The following is a 21,484-nucleotide window of genomic DNA, read 5'->3' on the forward strand; positions in this document are numbered from 1 at the left end:
TAAATCCAACAAAACACTCTTTTTACTTAAGGCCAAAAATATTTTTCTTCTTCGGCCCAAATTTTTTTTTTTTCAATTATTGGAGCCGGCCCTGCTGAGGGCGTCCAGGTTTTCTCCAGAACTTGAGATAACTTGAAGGCGTTTAAGGATTCCATACACTAGGTTGGGCTAGCTGGCGGTCGCTTTTTACCATCGGGTCTCCCCGTATAAAGAACCTGTACAATTCTTTGTTAATTGGTTGTTCAAAAAGAAATTGTAACACTTGGTTCCCAGCATAATGAGAAAACCTAGTCGTAGCCATGGACGTAGCACTACTCCATTCATTTGATTTTGATTTGACTGTAAAATTTCACCGCTCTTTTTTCACCCCCAAGCTGGAGGTTGGTTTGGCTTTCTCGTCAATCATCTTCCTCATTTGTAGTTGATCACCATATGTTCGACGTTATTACTCAACCAGGTTTGTTTTTTTTAAAACAAACAAAACAAAACAAAACCATCTTTTATCGTCCTTCACTGAGCTTATTTGACTTTATTCAACTCCACGGCTTTCACCCTCCTTATCAAGTTTTAAAATTTAGGTTCTATGATACGATTATGAATACAGTTTGGGGGTTATTGCTTTTTATAGCTTTAGCAGCAGCAGCAGCAGAATCTCAATTTCAGATTAAAAGGAATGCTACAACACCGGATGTACTACATATTGGGGCCATACTCACTCTGGATTCCATCATAGGGAAGGTTGCAAAGGTCGCTTTACAGGCTGCTATCCAACATGTCAACAATGATCCGACTATTCTTAATGCTACCACCCTCAAACTCACCATTCATGACTCCAATTTTAGTGCCTTTCTCAGTATCATGGAAGGTATACTGTATATCTCTTTAAACATTTGCTTGTATATCACTCACTCATCAAATTTAACATTTTGATATTTGCACTTTCCAATAGCCTTGCAATTCATGGAGACTCAAAGTGTGGCGTTAATCGGACCCCAAACCTCGGTCTTAGCTCACATGATCTCTCATGTTGTCAACAAACTCCAGGTCCCACTTCTGTCCTTCACCGCAACGGATCCTACACTATCCTCGCATCAATACCCGTTCTTTGTCAGAACAACTCTCAGCGACGCTTTCCAAATGGCTGCAATAGCCGACATAGTCGGATATTACGAGTGGAAGCAACTTGTTGCCATTTACATAGACGATGATCACGGGAGAAATGGAATCACTTCATTAGCGGACCAACTAGCTGCTAAAAGGTGTAAGATTTCCCATAAAGCCCCTATCAAACCCGAAGCAACACGCGCAGACATAAGAGACGCATTGCTTCAGGTTGCTTTAATGGAATCTAGGGTTATTGTTGTTCACACTTATGCTAATTGGGGATTAGATATTCTTAAAGCTGCTAAGGATCTTCACATGATGGATAACGGGTATGTTTGGATCACAACAGATTGGCTCTCTACTATTATAGATATTCATATAAACTCATTGGCAAACCCTGCAAACTTCTTTTCTGCAATGCAAGGAGTTATTACACTGAGATTTTATATAAAAGATTCACAACTTAAAACCAAGTTTGCAAACGAGTGGGCAAACATGACCACGTTAGGCTTGAGTACATATTCTTTGTACGCATACGATACCGTTTGGTTGCTTGCCCGTGCTCTTGAAAGTTTCTTTAATCAAAAGGGAAGCATTTCCTTTTCGAAAGATCCTGAATTGAAGGATTCACATTCAGGAGGCGGATTCATGAATCTTGATTCATTAAGAATCTTTAACGAAGGGAAGTTGTTGCTTAACAACATCTTACAGGTCAAAATGAATGGAACCTCGGGTCCAATGGAGTTCACTTCTGATAAAAATCTGATTTTTCCGGCTTTTGAAGTTATTAATGTGATTGGTACCGGGTTTAGAAGAGTTGGGTATTGGTCAAACTCGTCACGACTCTCAACTACCCGTCCCGACACAGTCCTGAACCGAACCAGAAACGGTTCATCTGAGCTGTTGCGTGGTGTAATATGGCCTGGTGAAACGGTTATAAAGCCACGTGGATGGGTATTTCCACATAATGGAAATCAGTTGAAAGTTGGTGTTCCAAAACAAGTTAGTTTTACTGAGTTTGTTGAAGAAGTTAAGGGAACTGATATGTACAAAGGATACTGCATTGATGTGTTTACTTCTGCAATAAACCTGTTACCGTATGCGGTCCCGTATAAGTTCTATTCGTATGGAGATGGTTATCATGACCCAAACATTACCCATCTTGTGAGCTTAATAAGTGCAGGTGTAAGTGTGCATAACCCAAATTGACCCATTAACCCCTCTGATTCCTTTCAATTAAAGCTGTTAAATTTGTGGGTTTTTTCATTAATTACTGTAGGTCTATGATGCTGTTGTGGGAGATGTTGCCATTATTACTAACCGGACACAAATGGCGGATTTTACCCAGCCGTATACCGAGTCTGGGCTCGTTGTGGTGGCACCAGTGAGGAGGCTAAACTCTGGAATATGGGCTTTTCTCAGGCCATTTAGTGCAAAATTGTGGTGTGTTACTGGGGTCTTTTTTATTATTGTGGGAGCGATTGTTTGGATTCTAGAACATCGTATAAACGATGAGTTTCGTGGCCCTCCTAAGCAGCAAATCATCACGACTCTGTGGTAATTGTCTATGATATTCAATATGATGCATAGTATTAGAGGTGACAAAATGGGTGGGTCTGAACATGCAGATTTGGGTGACTTTTGACCCCGTTTGACTCTTTAGAGAGATCAATGATAACTAACCTTAACTTCATTATAGATAAAACGGGTCAAAATTGGCATCTATTCTACTTCTACATAGTATGTTACTGTGTCAGTAACAGTTTATGCTTTGTTCTTGGCAGGTTTAGCTTTTCGACCTTATATTTCTCTCATAGTAAGTTACTCTATATGTTACAGACTTTAGGTTATTCGGTTGGGGGGTTGGACGGTTGAATCATTGAATAGGAACATAACCCATATATTATTCATGTCAAAGGCATCAACCCTAACTCGAACACACTTAAAATCATGTAACCCGAACACGACCTGTTTAACCCATTTACTCAAATGAGTCAAACAGGCTGTAATCAAGTTGTGGACATGTTAAACGGGTGGGAGGGTGGTAATAAATGGTTAAACGGGTTAGCAGGTCAACAGTTTCATGTATCTGAACATGGCTGTTTAACACCCACTTATCTTAATGAATCAAATGGGTTGTAATAAAGTTGTAGATGTGTTAAACGGGTTAGATGGTTGTAATAAATGGGTTAAACGTGTTAGCAGGTCGACTGGTCCAATTAAACGAGTCGACCAGTGTAATTAAACAGGTTAATCTGGTCTACCTGAACGCAACCCGTTTATTAAATGGGTAGATATGATAACCCAAAACCTATATTTTATCCAAAATCATTCATAATCATACTGTATGATGTTAGTTATCCATGGTTAATGCAGAACAGAACATGGTGAGCACTCTTGGTCGACTTGTACTAATCGTGTGGTTATTCGTGGTCCTAATAATCGGGTCCAGTTACACTGCAAGCCTCACATCAATCTTGACAATACAGAAGCTTTCTTCGCCTATTGAAGGGATTAATAGTTTAATATTAAACAAAGATCCCATTGGCTACCAACAAAGTTCTTTTGTGAGAAACTATCTGGTTGAAGAACTTGGCATTTCTGAAAGTAGACTTGTTCCTCTTAACTTGCCAGAAGACTATGAAAAAGCCTTGAACGATGGTCCCAATAACGGCGGTGTTGCTGCGGTTGTTGATGAACGACCGTATATTGAACTGTTTTTATCCACCCGCTGCCAGTTCAGCATTGTCGGCCCAGAATTTACCAAAAATGGATGGGGATTTGTAAGTGAAAATATCATCAGACTAGGGGTTTGCACGCAACCAAAATAATCGAACCCAATCAAAAACCAATGGTTTGGTTTTATGTTTAAAAAGCAATATTCGGTTCAGTTTTGGTCATGCCATCCACCAAAAACCATACGGGTTGGAACCGGAAAAACCGATTTTAAATGTTTGTCCAAAAATTTTAGATCTAAATGTGTAATAATCAATTAATCATTGATTAACAAAAAAACTTAGGCCCAAAGTTTCAGGCCCGAATTCATTATTGTGGGCTTTTTTTGGGACCAAAATTTACAAGCCCAAATGGTAAAACCGAAACCGAACCGTACCCATGTGAAAACCAAAAACCGAAAGGACAAAACCGAACGGTTTTCATAAACCCAAAACAACGATTTTCGGTTCGGTTTTGCGTTCAAGACTTCATGTTAACATTCAAGTGATAATTGTTTTGTTTTTGACTTGATGTCTTTAGTCAAAACTAGTGAGCTTAAATTTCCTGAAATGTTGATTTCTTCTAGGCTTTTCCTCGGGACTCTCAACTTGCAGTAGATATATCAACCGCCATCCTTAAACTGTCAGAAAATGGTGAGCTACAAAGGATCCACGACAAGTGGCTAATGCGAAGTGCTTGTAGCTCACAAGGAGCAAAGTATGCAGTCGACCGACTCGAGCTAAAGAGCTTCAAAGGCCTGTTTTTAACATGTGGGCTAGCTTGTTTTATTGCTTTTCTGGTATACTTGGGGCTCATTATACACCAGTATGCTAAACACAAACCCGATCTTCCTGAGCCATCTACACCGAGCCCCAAATCACAGCGCCTTAAAACCTTCATTTCGTTTGTTGATGAAAAGCATGAGTCGCTTAAAGCCCGGTCTCAGAGAAGTCTTAAAGAAGCTATATCACGCTCAAGTGCTAATGGAAATGATTTATCGGTTAGCGGGTTTAGAAGCACACGGAGAGTGTCATTTGCAGACACTCCAGAGTGGTCACCAGATGGAGGCGGTTCCTAGTTGTATACATGAAAGATTAGATACAGGTTTCATGCATGTACATATGTTAAACTGAAAGGGGTTGCAGGGTGTTGTATATAAGATAAACCTGCCTGCCTGACTGCCTGTTTGTTTCAAGCACAATAATCATTTATTTAGTATTTTAAAGACCCAAGCAAAACAATACTCAACTGTCAAGTATGTATAAGTCACCCATTCTGATGATATGAAAACTTATAACATGAGTTAAATGTCACTTAAAACTACTCGCATGCTCATATATCAGAATTGCTTAGAAGTCCAATGATGATATCCGATGCCACAGATTGACCGCAATGTGAATGCATCGACCATCCATGGTGCATGCAAGTATCGAGGTTCAAGTAAAACCAAAAGACCACGTTTGACACCATGGAACACGACGACTGTCCAATCACTTGACGGGTTTTCAAGATTGAACCAATACGAAGAATCCAAATAACAGTATAAAGGCATTATTTGACAACACTGAAAATTATAGAAGACTAATAATATATTCACTCTTTTAAAAAAGTCACATAATTTTGTTGAATTAAAAATTTTCTTATATTCAAAACAAATCTTGAAAGAAATTAGTCAAAAGTCTTTAAATGGAGAAGTGGTCATTCCATTTGAAAAGCACTTTTTGAGCAAATGTGCTTCTCTTTGTTGGTCAACGGTGTACCAAATCATTGACATCTCTCCCACTAGTTTTTTTTTCCTTTCAACACTTCCAGTATTCCACTCATCTTTTATACTTGAAAAGCAATACATAATAATAATAATAATAATAATAATAATAATAATAATAATAATAATAATAATAATAATAAAACTTTTCTTGAGTGGTTATTTGAAAACATAATCATATGACCATCTCAATGTTAAAAGCAAAAGCAAAGCAAGAGGAGAGAAAGTTGGTTACATTCTAGAACTTTCATTACACAACATGATTTTCTTAAAAGTTGGAAGTTCCGAATCACAATAATACTCAAATGACTCAACAACACACGATTCTATACAATTCTCATTTCTAAAACAACAGCCAGCTAACAGTAAAAACCCTATTTATAATCTATCAATCCATTTAGCATTTCTTTGTCATTGTTTTGAATATATTTTTGCATAGAATTTTACAATAAAAAATACATAGCCAATTTAATATTTAAAATTTGTATAAACCAAGTAAGTTTCCATTATTAGAAACAAATGAGCAGATTTTGGATACAAAGCCAACCTCCACAAACCCTAAAAGGCTACATTCAGACAATCATGGCTAATTGCAAAATTGAGTAAAAAAAATATATAGTACTTACAAGCCAAACCATGAACACCAACAACCTGACCACGCGAATCCCGAGCAGCTACCCGTGAATTCAACACTACGTAAAAATAACTAAGTTCAAGAACTGGCATCAAGCAGGAATCTGTTGAGGGACCTGGCCAGCTGGATTGGACTTCTCAGGCTCAGATAACTGAAATTGCGGTTTTGAAGGAAAGATAAAAATAGTAGATGCAGCAGTTGTCGGTTGAAATCCAGCTGAATACCGCACAGATGTAATTGTAACCCTTGGAAGCTGTAGAGAACCCGAACCTAGTGGCACGAGCTTATAACCTAGAATATATTCTGACAACGGTAGAACAAAAGTCGTGTCGTTGTGGGACCCAGACAACACGAAGCTTTGTGAATCTGATAACGAGAACTTAACCTCTTGAAGCAGCTTTGTTTGGTTCTTAACCCGAGCAAAGTATGTGAACGGTTCACCAAGAACCCCGTGAGGCGGACACTCCATAGTAATTATTAATGGAGGAAATTCTAGGTTCACATCAGGTAAGCTTTGTTTTGTAACAACCTCTTTTGATGATTCTTTATCCCGTCTCCATCTTAAACACACGCTTCCCAAGTTAAGTTTTGAAACGTTTAACTCTGGTTTCACGGTAAAAACTTTGTTGAATTCTTCCCCTGGGACGAGAAGAGTGGGATCGGTGTCGATTCTTGAGAGTATTGTGCACGTGGTTTTAGCTTTGTTTTTAGAAGTAGCATCATCATTGGTTATAGACATGGAAAGTAATCTCAACGGGACCTCAGTGCAGTTAGTTGCGTTAACAACAAGTATGCTCGTTTCGTTGACCGGAAGTGATCCTGTTTGACCAGATTCAGGAGCACATTTAAGCCTTGAGAGCAACAATGGGTCCCGCCGGAAGGGTAGCATAAGACGATGGCTGATGACAACCGGGGTTTTTCCTTCAATTTGCAGGCTTTTATGAAGATGAACTCTGGGGGCCCCACTGCTTGGAGAATACCCGAGTGATACGTATAGCATGATCGGTTTAGGATGATGCCATTGGATCTCCAGATTGCATGACCATGAATCACCGACGTTTAGAAATGGGACCGAAACCAACCCAAATGACTGTTGAACTTTCCTGATATTATTATCACTATTATTATTATTATTATCATTATCTTGGGTGGGACCACACAATACGCCAAGAAGCTCAACATGAAGATTATCAGAAGAAGAAGAATGTTCAGCCACTCGTGGACTGAGCAAACCGACACCTCGGGTATCAACCAGATTGATTTTTAACTCGCCTGACTCCACAGAATGCCCCTTGGAGGTCAGAGTCACGGGTAACAAGAAGTTTTCTCCAACTAAAGCGGGCCCAGTTGACTCTAACTTAAGGTCAACTTGTGGATCCGGTTCTTCGACTTGGGTAACCTTCATACCCGAGAACGCAATAGCAGGATCCTTGGTTGGGGAAGCTTCAAAGCGCTCCTCAAATTTCCACATAGGTAAATCATTCATATTTGCAGGACTTTCGGCACCACAACATATGCTAAAGTGGGGCCCAATTCGAGCAATTACATATGTGCATTCCAGTTTTCCACTATTTACTGAGCCATCAAATGTAACACTCGGTTAACAAAACAAAACAATTTTGACCCATTTTCAAAAGTAGGGATTGGTTTAGGTCGGAATTTGGCTCAAACCGAACCATAAACCGAAATTTCGGTTTTTGGGTTTTTGTACACCATTCGGTTTCGTATTTTTCAGTTTGGTTTTGGCATTTCCGGTTTTGACATTTAAACTTGAAAATAAATATGGCCAACATAATGAATTTTGGGCTAAAAATAAATATGGCCCCCAAAATAATGAATTTTGGTTTTTAAAATTAATAACTGAATGACTATAATAAATTTGGCTAGAAATGACTATAATAAATTTGGCTAGAAAATTTGGGGTTACACTATTTAACTTTTTTTAAGGCAAAATTATTTTTACTTTCCGGGACTCGAACCCAGGGTCTATGGGTGTTTAGGAGACTTTGTCTCTGCCACTGGGCCACCAACTCCAGGATTACACTACTTGCTAATTCTTATAAATTATTTTAAAATAAAAAAATAAAAAAGAAAATCTTTAAATTCGTTTGGGTTCCGTTTTTATTACATGAAAAACCAAAACTGAACCGAAAAAGTTCAGTTTTTACCTAAACATAAAACTAAATCATAGGTTTTTGTTTCGGTTTGGTTTTTTGGTTTTATGCACACCAATCAAAGTGAACTTTAGATGACTTTTCAACCCATATCACATTCCCCTTTTAGCAATTTTGACCCATTTTTACAATTAAACGGGTCAAAATTGCCACCTGTAATAAACTCATAGACTGGGTGAACTGAAGTGCCTATTTTACATGTTGTACCTGACTTGATATCATACGTTAACCGAAGCCATTTGTTTGTAAAAAGTTGAATCACAGGAACAGTCTCGACTCTGCGATCAGGATGGATATTGGAGATTGATGACGATTCGCGCCTTTGAGCATTCACAATTATAAAATTGCACTCAGATTGATTAAACTGGATTTCTAACTGATCTATTTCAATTGGAGATGGCAGTTGTGATAAAAGTGACAGTGTAATTAAAGTAGGCGCGTGTGGCTTAACAATCTGTTCATGAAAAGCTACTGATGTCAATAGAGCCACTCTGAGGGGACTCACGAGATCAATTTCAAGATGAAGCGGGTGATCACTGTCTACTTTTATACCACTTGTTTCTTCTTCTTCATTAGATGTTTCTTCTCTAACAACTGCAAAAACTTCTTTGTGTATGTTTTCCACTTGTTGTAGGCTCGGGGAACCCCCAGGCCCACAATCCTTAAATTCTTGAAGACTAGAAATGGATAAAATTGGTAACGCGGCCATTTCAAGTGAATATGAGATGAAATCTTGAGCTGAACCGAGTTTTCGTGAGCACTCGCGAAGATAACCGAGTACCTCCCATAGTAAAGTGACCCAACCCTCTTGCCTGTAGAGACTTGCAAGTTTATCAAAATGGTGTTTTGAATTGGTATAATCGTTTGTGACGAAATATTCTTTTGCTATTAAAAGCATGCAAAAAGAAGCTGCTCTTAGAGATTTTGATTTATTGTATGCTTCATATGCTTTTTTCAGCAATGCAATGGTTTCAGTTGAGTCGCCTAACTTCTTCTTTTCGGCAATAAGAGCAAAGAGGGTGTAATCTTCATCTGTGATTCTGAAAGAACATCAAAAGAATAATATGTAAAATATTTAAAATAAATAAAAAATCAATAGAAAAGTTTGTTACATACAATTGCATAACAGATGTCTCCCCGAGGTCAAGTAATCGAGCAAATTGACCCACGTAAAGAGAAGGCACTATAGAATCAGAACTGTCATCAGTCTCGGCTGGCATCATGGAAACAGCTGTTCCTACACACTTCTTTTTCTCCCTTAAAAATTGAGCAGCAAGCTGTGTCAAGGAAACATGTAGTAGATTATGTTGGTGTCTGAGTGAGATACTAGCCTAATACAATCATGTTTAAACATGCAACCCATTTTGAGCTGACCCCATTCTAACCCATAACCCCTATTAAATATAATAATATTAGTTGAACGATTGTGTGTCACTATCAAGTTGACTATCAGAAAGGCGTATAAACAAGAAAGCACCCCTATATTCAACAAAATAAGAAGCCATCTCACTTTGGTGTCAATTGTGTTTAAACTCATTATTGCAACTTCATTACATCTTGAATATAATTACTTGAGTGAATTGCTGATATAATAAATGAATAATACCTAACTATCCCTAAGTTTTTAAGCATCAGATTATCTGATTAACTAATCATATTGAACATGCACATCCAAACACTCCCTAACTCCACTATCGCCCACAACCATCCATACCACTAAAAGAATATTTGAGCAAAATGTGAAGCTAAATCAAGCACCACATGTGTGTGTGTGCACACACTAGCACGAATACCCACGTTACGTGACAGGATAACTGGTGTTGCATCTAATCCAGCCTCCGCTACCGCTACTACTGTTATTATTATTATTATTATTGTGCATAATAAAATTTATCTCATCAGATATGGATTAAGGTACCCGAGCGATTTCCAATGAATAAAAATTATATCATTAAATACAGATTAATAAGTAAAATAAAATAAATAAAACTTATGACATTAAATACGGATTGAATGTCATGGGCTAGTGACTAAAAGTTGTAATTACTTAAAAATAAATGCATTAAGTATTGTACTATATGAATAAGGTTTTAAAACTCTTCAACTCAAAAAAACACTTAACATGCCCTTCCCAAATGCTTTACAATACAGTATAGATGTGTGCGTGTGTGTGTGCGCATAATATGTGTATGTGTATGTGTATGTGTATGTGTATGTGTATGTGTATGTGTATGTATATAGAAATAGACAAAGACAGTGGGGTTCATTAAAATACACTAAATTATGCAAGAACAAAAAGAAGAAACCCAAATCATCTAATACTTTCATCAATGGTCATATTTTATAAAAAAAGTTACATCTTAAATACAAACGTGCATGCTTTGTACATAAAAAACCACAAAACTAATTTGCTCATCTAAAATAAACATTGCATCTCAGCCAATTTTTTACATTTTAATTTATTTAATTTTTTTTCTGCATGTTTTGCAAAAGAAAACTGTGTCCTGCCCTATGCAATCGATATCGCTGATATATCACCAATATATCAGGTTATCGATCCCTTGGTAAAATATTGGACAAAATATCGATGCCAATAATATCAGTTACATTGACCGATTTGACTGATATTAGACCGATATATTACCGATATTCCTGATATCAGTGTTTTAAGTCTTAATAATTATCAATTTTTAGCGCTCAATGTTAGTGTTTTAAGTTTTAATTAGTTCCTACTTGCAACGATTGTTAGTTTGCAAGTTGCAAAAGGTTAATTTGTTAATGGTAGTAGAGTATACTGAATTATTAGTGTTAAATTGCTATATATATGAATTTTACATGACATTAAAATTACCGATATCCCCCATCGATATCCCACTGCGATAACTGATATATCAAATATCGGTCCTTGACCGATATCCGATATTTTTATGCATTAACTGCTTAGGTCCTGCCTAGAACCCTCCATTACATATGCATACACACACACATATATATAAGAGTAATTTGGTGAGGAATTTTCGTATTATGTAAATGCAAGAGCAGGATAGATGGTTTAAGCAACTTGCCTGATAATAATATGCTGGACGGAATTCCCAATCAGATGAGGTTCTATCTGCAACAGTTAATGCAGAAGAAGAAATGGTTGCACTGGTAGTTTCAAGCAGCTCAGCAAATACTAAAAACTGCCTGCTCAGCCATTCCCAATGAAGAAAACTAACTTGTGTAGGGCCTGTTAGCTTCTTATAAGAAGCATTATGCTGACGAAACCATTTAACTGCATCTAGAACCTTTCCACCATGTAAAAGTAATGTTGATATCTTGAAGTGGAATTGCTCTGCTACCATCTTAATCTCAGCCAACCGTTGGATCGCTGGCAATCTAGTAGACGTCCCAATCATCTGCATTTAAAATTAGATTGTTAATGCACCCAAATCTTAAATTTGTTACTCGGGCATGTTTGCATGTGCGTTTTAACAGATTAATGCGACTTGAGAGTGAATAATCAATTTGGATTGTCTGGGTAAAAAGTGATTTGTAACTTTTAAGTTCTGATAAAAGCAATCAGACTTGGATAACCGAACCAGAAGCTGTTGTAGAAAACTATCCCTAGCTTTAAAAAAAAACTGATGTATCTGATAGACTGATACTGATTCGAATCTCGTGATATCAATTTCTAAATGCACATCCAAACACCCCGTAATTCAATCTTTTGGAAAGAGAACCTCTCGCAGTGCATGATAGCCATCCTCATACATCCTTAAAGCTTCAACCCAGTCTCTCCTGAATTCTGCATATATAGCAACCTACAAGTTGAATTCAGATAAGATGGCAAGTAATTAGAACTTTTATACACCAAATACAAGCTATTATCATAAAGAACAAACTTTCTGGTATTGCTTTGATCTATGACTAGTTTTTCAATAAATGTTACAAAATGTACGCCTAATCTGCAGACCCCGTTACACAGGTTTTCAGCATTTTAACCCTCTAAAAACAAACCTCCTCTTCATCTGTTAAGAGATGGCTATATATGCATCACATTCACAGATATGCGTATGCAATCTTTATTTACAGGGGCATATTTATAGAATAATTCTTGCCAACACTAAATCTTTCAGGATCAAATTGGAGTTTTTCCTAGCAGTTTCAAACCACTGATGTTCTATAACTTTCTGCATCAACTTTGTGTGATAAACAAGCAGCTGAAACTTGAAAAAACATGTTATACTAAACTTGCAGCTATTTTCTTACTTTAAAGCAGTAGCGGACATTAAACTCTATGGAGCCATAATTCTTTTTTTCAAGTCGTGTTTTAACTCTTTTTCCTTCATCTCTGTAAAAGGTAAGAGCTAGCTCTGCAAATATGTTTCCTAGCCTACATTTGACACAAGTAATAGTAAATACAACAATCTATGACAAGTAACCATGAGTCATGACACTCATAAAGAAATAACTGCATGCCTGTTCAGAGATAGGTTCAGTTCAGATGCATCATCTGGAATAAATGTAACATGTTTTGCATCTACTTCAGCACGCTTGCGCAGAGCAACCATGCGTTCTTCCGTTATAGAATCTGCACCATAAACCTTATCTCACTAAAAATGGACAATACAGAGATAACCACCTTCAAGTTATGTAAGCATTTATATGTTACTTTGGAAGTGATCATTTAATACTGAATTAATAACAATCAGAATGCAGTTTTATTCATCATCTTTAGCGCATAGGTATTACTATACAAAACAACTAAATTGTGAAATCCAGGTTTATTAATTACATGAGTTCCTGTTGGCTCAATTGTTGTCTGCCTGAGAATAGGGTCCAACCCAAGAATTAGAAGGGGGGTTATTAACGAGTTACCCTATGACCAAGTTAGGGTTATTAGAGTTAACATTATAAATAGGGGCAACTGAGTTAGGGTTTGTAATCAGTTTTTTGAGTTATATATGAATATAAACGAGAGTGATTCGGTCAAAGCCGTGACCGATAAGGAAAGTTCATCAAGAGAAACACAGGGTTATCCTCTACAATATATCGAGAATTATTCACCATTCGTGTTGAGTTCTGGAATAAATCAAGCATAGGCGAAGTTAGTTAGTTACCTTTGGAATTAAACCTGACAACGACAAGCACTACCAGTTTGATATTCCTCCCTCTAATCACTGTTCTGTGACACATAACAGCACACTATTATTATAAACTAAATAAAGCATGGAGCAGAAACCAGGCAGGTAATATATGATTTGAGAAGTGAAAATGGCATACTTGAGGCTATCTAGATCATTGCAGAGCTGCTGCCAGAGAGCGGGATCACCGGAGAGCTGATCGGTGTCAAAGAGAGCGGCAACAACAGCGGGGACCCTAGTTCTATGCTTCAGGAGCCAATCGCGTTTAACAATGCCGGTGGAAGAGGGCAATTGACTGACGTTGTCCTTGGGGGTTTTGTCAATGAGGGAGATCTTGGAGAAATCAGGTAATGCAAGCGTGTTGATGGGTGGCTGTTCGGAATGGAGGTGAGTTGAGATCGTGGCGTGGAGGTCTTGGTGGCCCACGATGCAGACCAGTGTCACCGGTGGTGTTCGGAGTTCTTCCGGGTAATATTCCATTAGGGTTAGGGTTTTGAATGTGGCCGGATCGGCGATGGTTTACGGAAGAGCCGATCTGAGGAGGACGTGGTTGTGAATACTGGACTCGTCAGAATCAAATTACTGGTAGGGTAGCTTTTCCGAGTTATTACATTCTTTAATGCAGCCCTTGTGCCAGCTACTCAAGAAAGAAACATAATAATAATAATAGTCTTTGTCTTGAATAAGCTCACAAATATACCAAAAGGTTCGTGACCTGTCTCCTATCCAATCATTTGGATGGTTCCCATGGATCCTAATCCTAATCCTAATCCTAATCCTAATCCTAATCCTAATCCTTACAAGGAACTTCCATATATTGTGTGTTAATCTCCAGTTTGTTTCTAATTATTGGTGTGTAAGATGTTTTGATTATCAAGTTATATATATATTTTATGTATGTCAGGATATCTATTTTAGGTATGTATAAAGATATGTATTTTATGTGTTTAATATAAAATGATGTGATGCTACCATGTTTCACACGGATGAAAATTATAATAAAAATAAAAAATTATTATATGTAATATGTAAATTCAATTGTTTCATATAATAATTTTTATTTGTGACTTTTTATTAAATTTTAGATATATTATTCACTATAATTTTAAGTTAAACCAAATCTTGATGTTTGATTTATTTCAAATAAAACATTCATACCAATATTATTATATTAAATATTGTGTGTATAAAAATGATATTTATAACAAAATGTTGTTACATATTTAAAAACTAAATTTACAAATACTAAGGTTTTGTTGTAAAAGAAAATAAATAAAAATATATTATATTTTAAAATAAAGAGAGAAACGATGAATAATCTTAAATGGTTGTATTAAAGAGATATGAGAAGATAATGTCATACTGTGAAGTATGAAAATGTTAACAATTAAATATAATTTTGGTTTTATACTTGAAGAGATATCACATTTATATATATTAAGTTAAAAAATCAAACACAATTACCATTTTAGTGGAGTTGATAAGCACATTTGGTTTGAAGCATAAGGTCTTGGATTCGAAATCCGTATCACACAATAATATATTTTTTAAAATGTTATAAAGCCTTACGGATCATGGGTTAATAGGAAAACGGGTAATGGGTCATAGTATAATAGGAAATAGTGACATAACATCTACTTGGCATCTTATGTGAAATGCCTAGTTAAATGTCATGTGGACAATTTGTGTTACTTTAATAATATAGTTAGATTATCTGTTCATTTAAAAAAAAAATATTTTCCATTTGTCAACTTTTCATTGGGTGGTTGGATTTTATTTATATAAGATAATTTGACATCATCTAGTCAACTTATCTTCGATTTTCAATTTTTCAGCTCTTTATTGGATGCTTTGAATTTTATTTAGATAAATACGTTATGCAATAAGTTTATGATTTTGAAAAACTTGAAACAAAACCTATTCAAAATTTTTGACCAGTAATTAGGCTTTAATTCACACTAAGTCTAAGCCAAACTGATCTCGAAAGCAAACTTGATCTAAATTTCGAACTTTCCTTTAAAACTCAAACCGTGACCGACTGACCCTTAGCCAAGAGCCTTTGAATTTTTCTTGGTTGTAAACTCATCTACAAAACTAATATGAATTGAATTTGCAGTTCATTGTATTTAATTCGCAGCCTCAAACACTCTTTTCAACAAAATTGTCTCTATAGTCAACAGTAATCAATAGCTGCATTTTGAGTCTGCATCTAATAACAACAAAATGACTGAAATGAATATGCAGAATCCTGGAATCCACAAAAAAGTTGATTATAAACACTGCATCAACTAAAAGAAATCTGATCACAACATTGTAGTCCTCAACGGTTTTAAAAATACCTAGATTACCCCTGTAACTATCAAAATATGCACCCAAAATTTTTATTATTTGAGAAAACGTACCGGCTAGCCAGAACACGATCCGTATCTTGTAACTCGGTTTCAACAAACCAACAGACGCACACGAAGTTTTCAGTTTGGTATGAATCATTCTTTCTTGAAAGAACATTCAAACTAAAATTAATATGAAGCTACAAAGGACTTTCATTAAATATGACTTTTACCCTTTACTTTCTCGTTTATTTCACTAAAAATTACCATTTTATCAATTTTCCTCTCCAAGATAACTTTGAGTTCTGTAGGAGAACTTTGCATAGGATCAAACTGCAAAGACGAGTAAATGAAAATGTTTTTATTAATATACATGATCAATTATAATTTTTAAAATTAGTTGTTATGCTTAATTAAGATAACAAATTAACAATAAAATAATAAGTACCTCATCATCACCAACAACTAACTCGTATGCTAACTGTATGGCATCATGATCAAAAAGCGTGAGTGTTCCAACACTCGTGGTGTCTTTTGTCACGAATTGGATCTTGAATCTAAATGAAATATAATTAAAAGTTACTTATTTATACGGATTCAAATGATTTATTAACTATAATAATTATTATTATAAACAAAATTTAAAAATATAAACATAAGATTATATTACCTTTTCGTTGGTTTCTCTGCTAACTGTTCTCTCAGACAGCCGATATGATATTCCTTTTCGCCTTGATCACAAACTATAACTGCCTGGTCATTGAAACCAATTTTGCTAAACTCATGGGATCTACATTCATCAACACTTTTTAGTGAACATTCATCATGCATTATAAACAAAGTTGACTTTTTAGGTTTGTGTAATGGTAAAATAGACTAAAATTTGAAAATTAAGTGATAATGCGTACATATTACACACACTAATGAAAAAACAACCCTTAGAGGCCACCCAAGTATCGATCAGTTTCTTTCATACAATTCAATAAATAGGAAAAAGAAAACAGAAAAAGAAAGAGGCTTGCCAAAAGTTGCAAAATGACATAAATGTCCATGAACCTATGAATACTCGTATGAGAAAGCTTTAAAAACAGGGGCTTTTAGTCATTTTACAACTTTCCAAATTGATAATTAGAGAGAACTTTGAAATATTTGCAATACCATTTGCCACGCGGGATGCTCGGTTCACATACACATTCTGTGTTGACCAACATAATTAAGTGAATATTAGTAATTAATAATCTCGCTGACATCACAAAAAACATTCAAATATAGAAAACTGACCTTGATGGAATGAACTCGGGCAAGCGATAGAAAGCAAGAGATCTCCAATCTCCTTACAAACTCTGAAGTCTAAACACATCATTTGATGAGGATATAGCTGAAGTCAAACAAACAAATTGAACTTAAAAGTAAAAAAGTGAGCGGATAATATAGTCACAATATTTAAAAAAGGTTGCAAAATGCAAGTCATTTGAATTATACCTCGAAGAGAAAGTTATATGTCACAAAAGAGAATTATACCTTCTTGTGATATGGAGTAGAAATTAACATCAGATGATAATTGACAGCTACAAATCCATAAGCTAAAGGCTAATGCGAAAATTTAAACTTATAGGGTTTCGATTAAACATACAAATGATGGCCTACATATGTTCTATTCTTATAAAAGCACCTATTTCAGTAGAACAAAAATGCCCAAATAATCAAATACGATAACCAATCCAAAATTAAGTTAATATATTGAAGATGAGGATAATAGAGACCTTTGTATGTTTAATGAGAATGTGTGAAAAAACATGATGCTATTTCATAAAGCATACCTTTGGATATGCCACTGATGCGATTATTATAATGTTTGTCATGATCATCTTCTAATACCGTACACACTTTTGTCTCTACTGATTTAGTGACGTTATTGTGCTGCAATAGAAAACATAAAATGTTGACCTTGTTATGATATTATAATAAGGTTATACAGCAATATAGTTGATTGTTAAAGTATTTACCTCTTTGCTTCTTCACTTCAGCAATTAAACACAAAAGAATAGTTGTATTTGAATATGCTTCTAGATCATATATCTCCACTGCCATTGTATTGAATTATCATAAAAGACAATGTGATATCACTCTTATTAGCAAAATAATAGAGAAAATAATCAAAAAGTTTAAGATCATTTATACATTAACCATGCTAATTGCATAAGAAACATAATACTAATCAAACAACATAAGAAATAACCATACTGATTTAACGGTGAACCCCAACTCGATAACGAATCGTCACTCTGTCACACACAAATTAGCACACACTGATAACCGGCTCTAACATTCTATAAACAAAATTTAACACACAAAATGAAAATTCACACAATAGTCGACTGAATTTAGCCATTCACATAATTGATCATACCTGATTGATGATTGTTATCGTTTTCTTATGCTGAATTGATCGCATAATAAGGGTGGGTTTTATTGTTTGGGGCCTGTTGATCGACGTCGTAGAGAGAGAGAGAGAGTCAAATTCTTTAAGACTTGTTGAATGACAGGCGAGAACAGGGTTATAGTTGGAAAGATGATCCGGTTATGGGTTATACCACTAAAATTAGGTCTGTTTAACAGCAATTTTTTTTTGAATTATTATAACAGGAAGTTGGTTTATTAATTTAATTTTGAATTATTTTAATACAAAGAAATTCTAACATTCAAAGTTATTTTTGGAAAATAGAGAGTTTAGCCAATAGAAAAGAGCCAAGTGTCCAAAAACTCAATTTCTTTAATAGAGATATATATTCTTTAAACCATTTCAATATATAAATTCAATATTTTTATTAAATGTAAATCATAACTGATTCATTCATTAGCATTAATGGTGAAATAAGAAAATAAGAAAATATCAAAATTGAAGTTGCGGGTCTATAGAATAAAATTTTGAAACCACAAATAATTGCAAATTAAAGAAAATAAAGGTGCATCATTGTCGAAGAATTTGGATTTGTATGGTAAACTACAAATGTTTTTAAAATGCGATTTGAGCAGCAGTGCGTAATTTTTAATACAAGATTGGTTGGATTTAAAAATTTCTCATATGCATTTGAACTCAAGAAAATGTTTATTTCTTAATTTTCTCAAAACATTTTCTATAAATATTGCAAAAATGGAGAATACATACATACATACATGTATCTATTATCTATTACTATATATAATGTATATAGGAGAGAGAAGTTGAAAATTAAGAGTTTAGCATTTACATAGCACAGGTTACAATAACCTAATGCACCAGTGTACAAGGCTCAGTTCAATGAAACCCTAATTCCATTTCAAATTTCAAACAACCCCTCATACGTCTCAATTCTCTCTGCTCTTCCCCCTTTTCTCTCTCAAATGTCTTCTACATTGAAGACTGAAGAAACACAAGTCCGAACTGGATAGTCCGAACCTACGTTTACCCCATATGTTAGTCTATTGAATAAAAATGAGGTCAGATCCGAGCTAACTGCCTGCAAAATAGAACACCGCCAGTCTCGTCACAGGAAGGACATGATGGGGGGTCTTCCCGTAACCACCCTCCGGCATGAGAATAAGTACAAGTACTGATCGGAATAATCGATACGAATACAAGTAATTGTGTAAGGCATGTGGGAGTGAATAAATACCTGAAGGAGATGATCTTGGTATTTATAGCCGAAGATGGGGGGAAAGTGATTGGTAGAGTTGTCACTATCGTAATATTCATCCTTCGCCTGAATGGACACATGTCGAGCCTTTACTGGATGTGATAGCCTGGACCCGTTTATGGGACAGCCATTATTTGTGCACGTCGTGGGATGGCCATTACGTGTCCAGGTGTCATCTTTCCATTGGTCGATATCGCTATCAGGGGGTATTGGGGGAATCTTCTAAAAATAGATTGTTACAACTGCTCTTCCATATCACGTGGGGATCATACGAGTGATGAGTCCCTTGTGTTGCTTGCGGGTTCCTCCCGCGGATGCTCATTGGTGATCCGCGGGTTGTGATGGGAACCCGTGAAGCATGTCTTCGGAACCGCGGGTGACTTTTTTAGTCCTTTTGCTATGACTGCAAGTGTTCTGGCCCGTAGGTTCCTCTCGCGGATTCTCATTGGTAATCCGTGGGTTGTATTTTAGGATCCGTGGGTAGTTTTACTACCCTACCTCTATAAGTCCCACAGTCTGTTGTTGCTTTCGCGATGCGATGCCATGGGTGGAATTATGGACTCACTGCTCTGTCCCTTTGTTGTGGGTTGAGTTGTTAATCCGCGAATTTCCTGTTGCCTTTTGAACTTGGGGTACTGTATTGTCGTCTGGGACGTGACGTCTTCAGTTTGAGTCTTGTCAAGGGTGGTACTGGAGGTGTTTGCACGTAATTTTAGGCGGCTGATTCAAAATCATTTTGTTTTTTGTCAGTTCCCGCCTAACGTGTCACCATCTGATTGAATGATTGCCGAAAATGAGCTGTATCCCTTTTCCTCGCATTTGTTGCGATGTGTATATAAAGGGAAGAGGCGTTTCATCATCAGTTACTTTGCAGAAATTTTCTTTCCAACTTTTCATCTTCTTTCTTTTATTTCTTCAACAAGTTTGTGTTTTATATTTTCTTGATAATGGCCGGTGGCAAGAAAGATGGTAGTAAGGGGAAAGAGGGTGCCAAGGGTGTTGTGGAGAACACCCTTATTAACTGGAAAATGGCCGATTTCCAGGACATCACCCATCTCTATGGGTTAGCACCGGAGTGGGAACCGGAGTTTCCTTCTCCAGGTTCTACGGCCGATAATCCTCCGGCCGGCAAGATCGCCCTATATGGTGAGTTCTTCACCACTGGCAACTTCCGGTTGCCTATTACGATATTTCTGGGCGATTTCCTTGATGCCACTGGGATTCATATATCTCAGATGCATCCGTTCGGGCTCATGAGACTCCGTCACTTTGAGTTCTGCTGCAGGGCTTTGGGGGTGGAACCATCTGTGGATCGCTTCCTCGCCATCTACAAGATCCAGGTCCACGGGAGCTAGTTCAGTTTTGCTGTCCTAAAGGAGACTATAGGGACTGACCCCCCGCGGAGTGCTCATGAGTGAAAGAATAAAATTTTCTGGATCAACGCGGACGATATTCCGAACGTCATGGTCCGCCGCTCCCTGGTTCGCAAGTTTACCAATCTTCCTATTGCCAATGTGGAATGTCAAGAGTGGTATATCACTCTTACGCAGACTCCTACTCCAATGGGCCTTATTCCGGAGTCTGCATTGGTGCAGGTAGGGATGAGCCGCTTATGACCATACCCTGATGAGGTCCCGTACTTTTCTAGGGATGATGGGGGTGAGTAATTGTTACTCTTTCTTCTCTCTCTCTCTCTCTTTTTATTTTTTTTAACTTACCATAATTTTTAGGAGAGAGCAAAATTTTTGAATTCCTTGTTCCCACGGTTGTTGGGAACATCAGCAGGAGCCCATTCTTGAGCATACGAAGGGAAATTTCATTTTCCCTATCCGCGGGCGGCCTGAGCCTGAGGTCAATGAATCTGCTATGGCCCAAGGTGTGTATATCCTGAACCCTCGACCTCTTACCATTATGCATCCAGATAGGACGATCATCATTTCTTCTAGCAAGGATTCTTCT

General features: G+C 36.6%; 2 protein-coding genes across 2 annotated transcripts; one reads left to right on the forward strand and one right to left on the reverse strand.

Annotated features, from left to right (window-relative positions):
* Positions 1-960: 960 nt before the first annotated feature.
* LOC143589019 (glutamate receptor 3.6-like) lies at positions 961-4,897 on the forward strand. The gene is made up of 5 exons (XM_077069885.1): positions 961-2,289; positions 2,384-2,661; positions 2,889-2,920; positions 3,481-3,887; positions 4,406-4,897. Exons 1-5 carry the CDS (start codon positions 961-963, stop codon positions 4,895-4,897), a joined length of 2,538 nt encoding a protein of 845 aa, XP_076926000.1.
* A 1,412-nt stretch (positions 4,898-6,309) lies between these two features.
* Positions 6,310-13,998, reverse strand: LOC143589023 (uncharacterized). The gene is made up of 9 exons (XM_077069889.1): positions 13,658-13,998; positions 13,495-13,559; positions 12,854-12,965; positions 12,644-12,767; positions 12,115-12,195; positions 11,458-11,790; positions 9,509-9,669; positions 8,600-9,432; positions 6,310-7,793 (listed from the first exon to the last, which is right to left on the reverse strand). The coding sequence occupies exons 1-9, from the start codon at positions 13,996-13,998 to the stop codon at positions 6,310-6,312; spliced, it is 3,534 nt and encodes a 1,177-aa protein (XP_076926004.1).
* Positions 13,999-21,484: the final 7,486 nt, after the last annotated feature.

The sequence above is a fragment of the Bidens hawaiensis genome, unplaced genomic scaffold (genome assembly GCF_021521415.1).
Source record: "Bidens hawaiensis isolate Kalapana, Puna unplaced genomic scaffold, B.hawaiensis_p1.1 tig00037165_1, whole genome shotgun sequence".
Classification (NCBI taxonomy): Eukaryota; Viridiplantae; Streptophyta; class Magnoliopsida; order Asterales; family Asteraceae; genus Bidens; species Bidens hawaiensis.

Coding starts and splice junctions, on each gene's coding strand:
- LOC143589023 (XM_077069889.1), bottom strand. CDS start 13,998: ATGGAATATTACCCGGAAGAACTCCGAACACCACCGGTGACACTGGTC. Junction 12,196..12,643: donor ATGTCCGCTACTGCTTTAAA/GTAAGAAAATAG, acceptor TTCAACTTGTAG/GTTGCTATATATGCAGAATT. Junction 9,670..11,457: donor GTCCAGCATATTATTATCAG/GCAAGTTGCTTA, acceptor TCCTTGACACAG/CTTGCTGCTCAATTTTTAAG.
- LOC143589019 (XM_077069885.1), top strand. CDS start 961: ATGGAGACTCAAAGTGTGGCGTTAATCGGACCCCAAACCTCGGTCTTA. Junction 2,290..2,383: donor TGAGCTTAATAAGTGCAGGT/GTAAGTGTGCAT, acceptor TAATTACTGTAG/GTCTATGATGCTGTTGTGGG. Junction 2,662..2,888: donor CAAATCATCACGACTCTGTG/GTAATTGTCTAT, acceptor TGTTCTTGGCAG/GTTTAGCTTTTCGACCTTAT.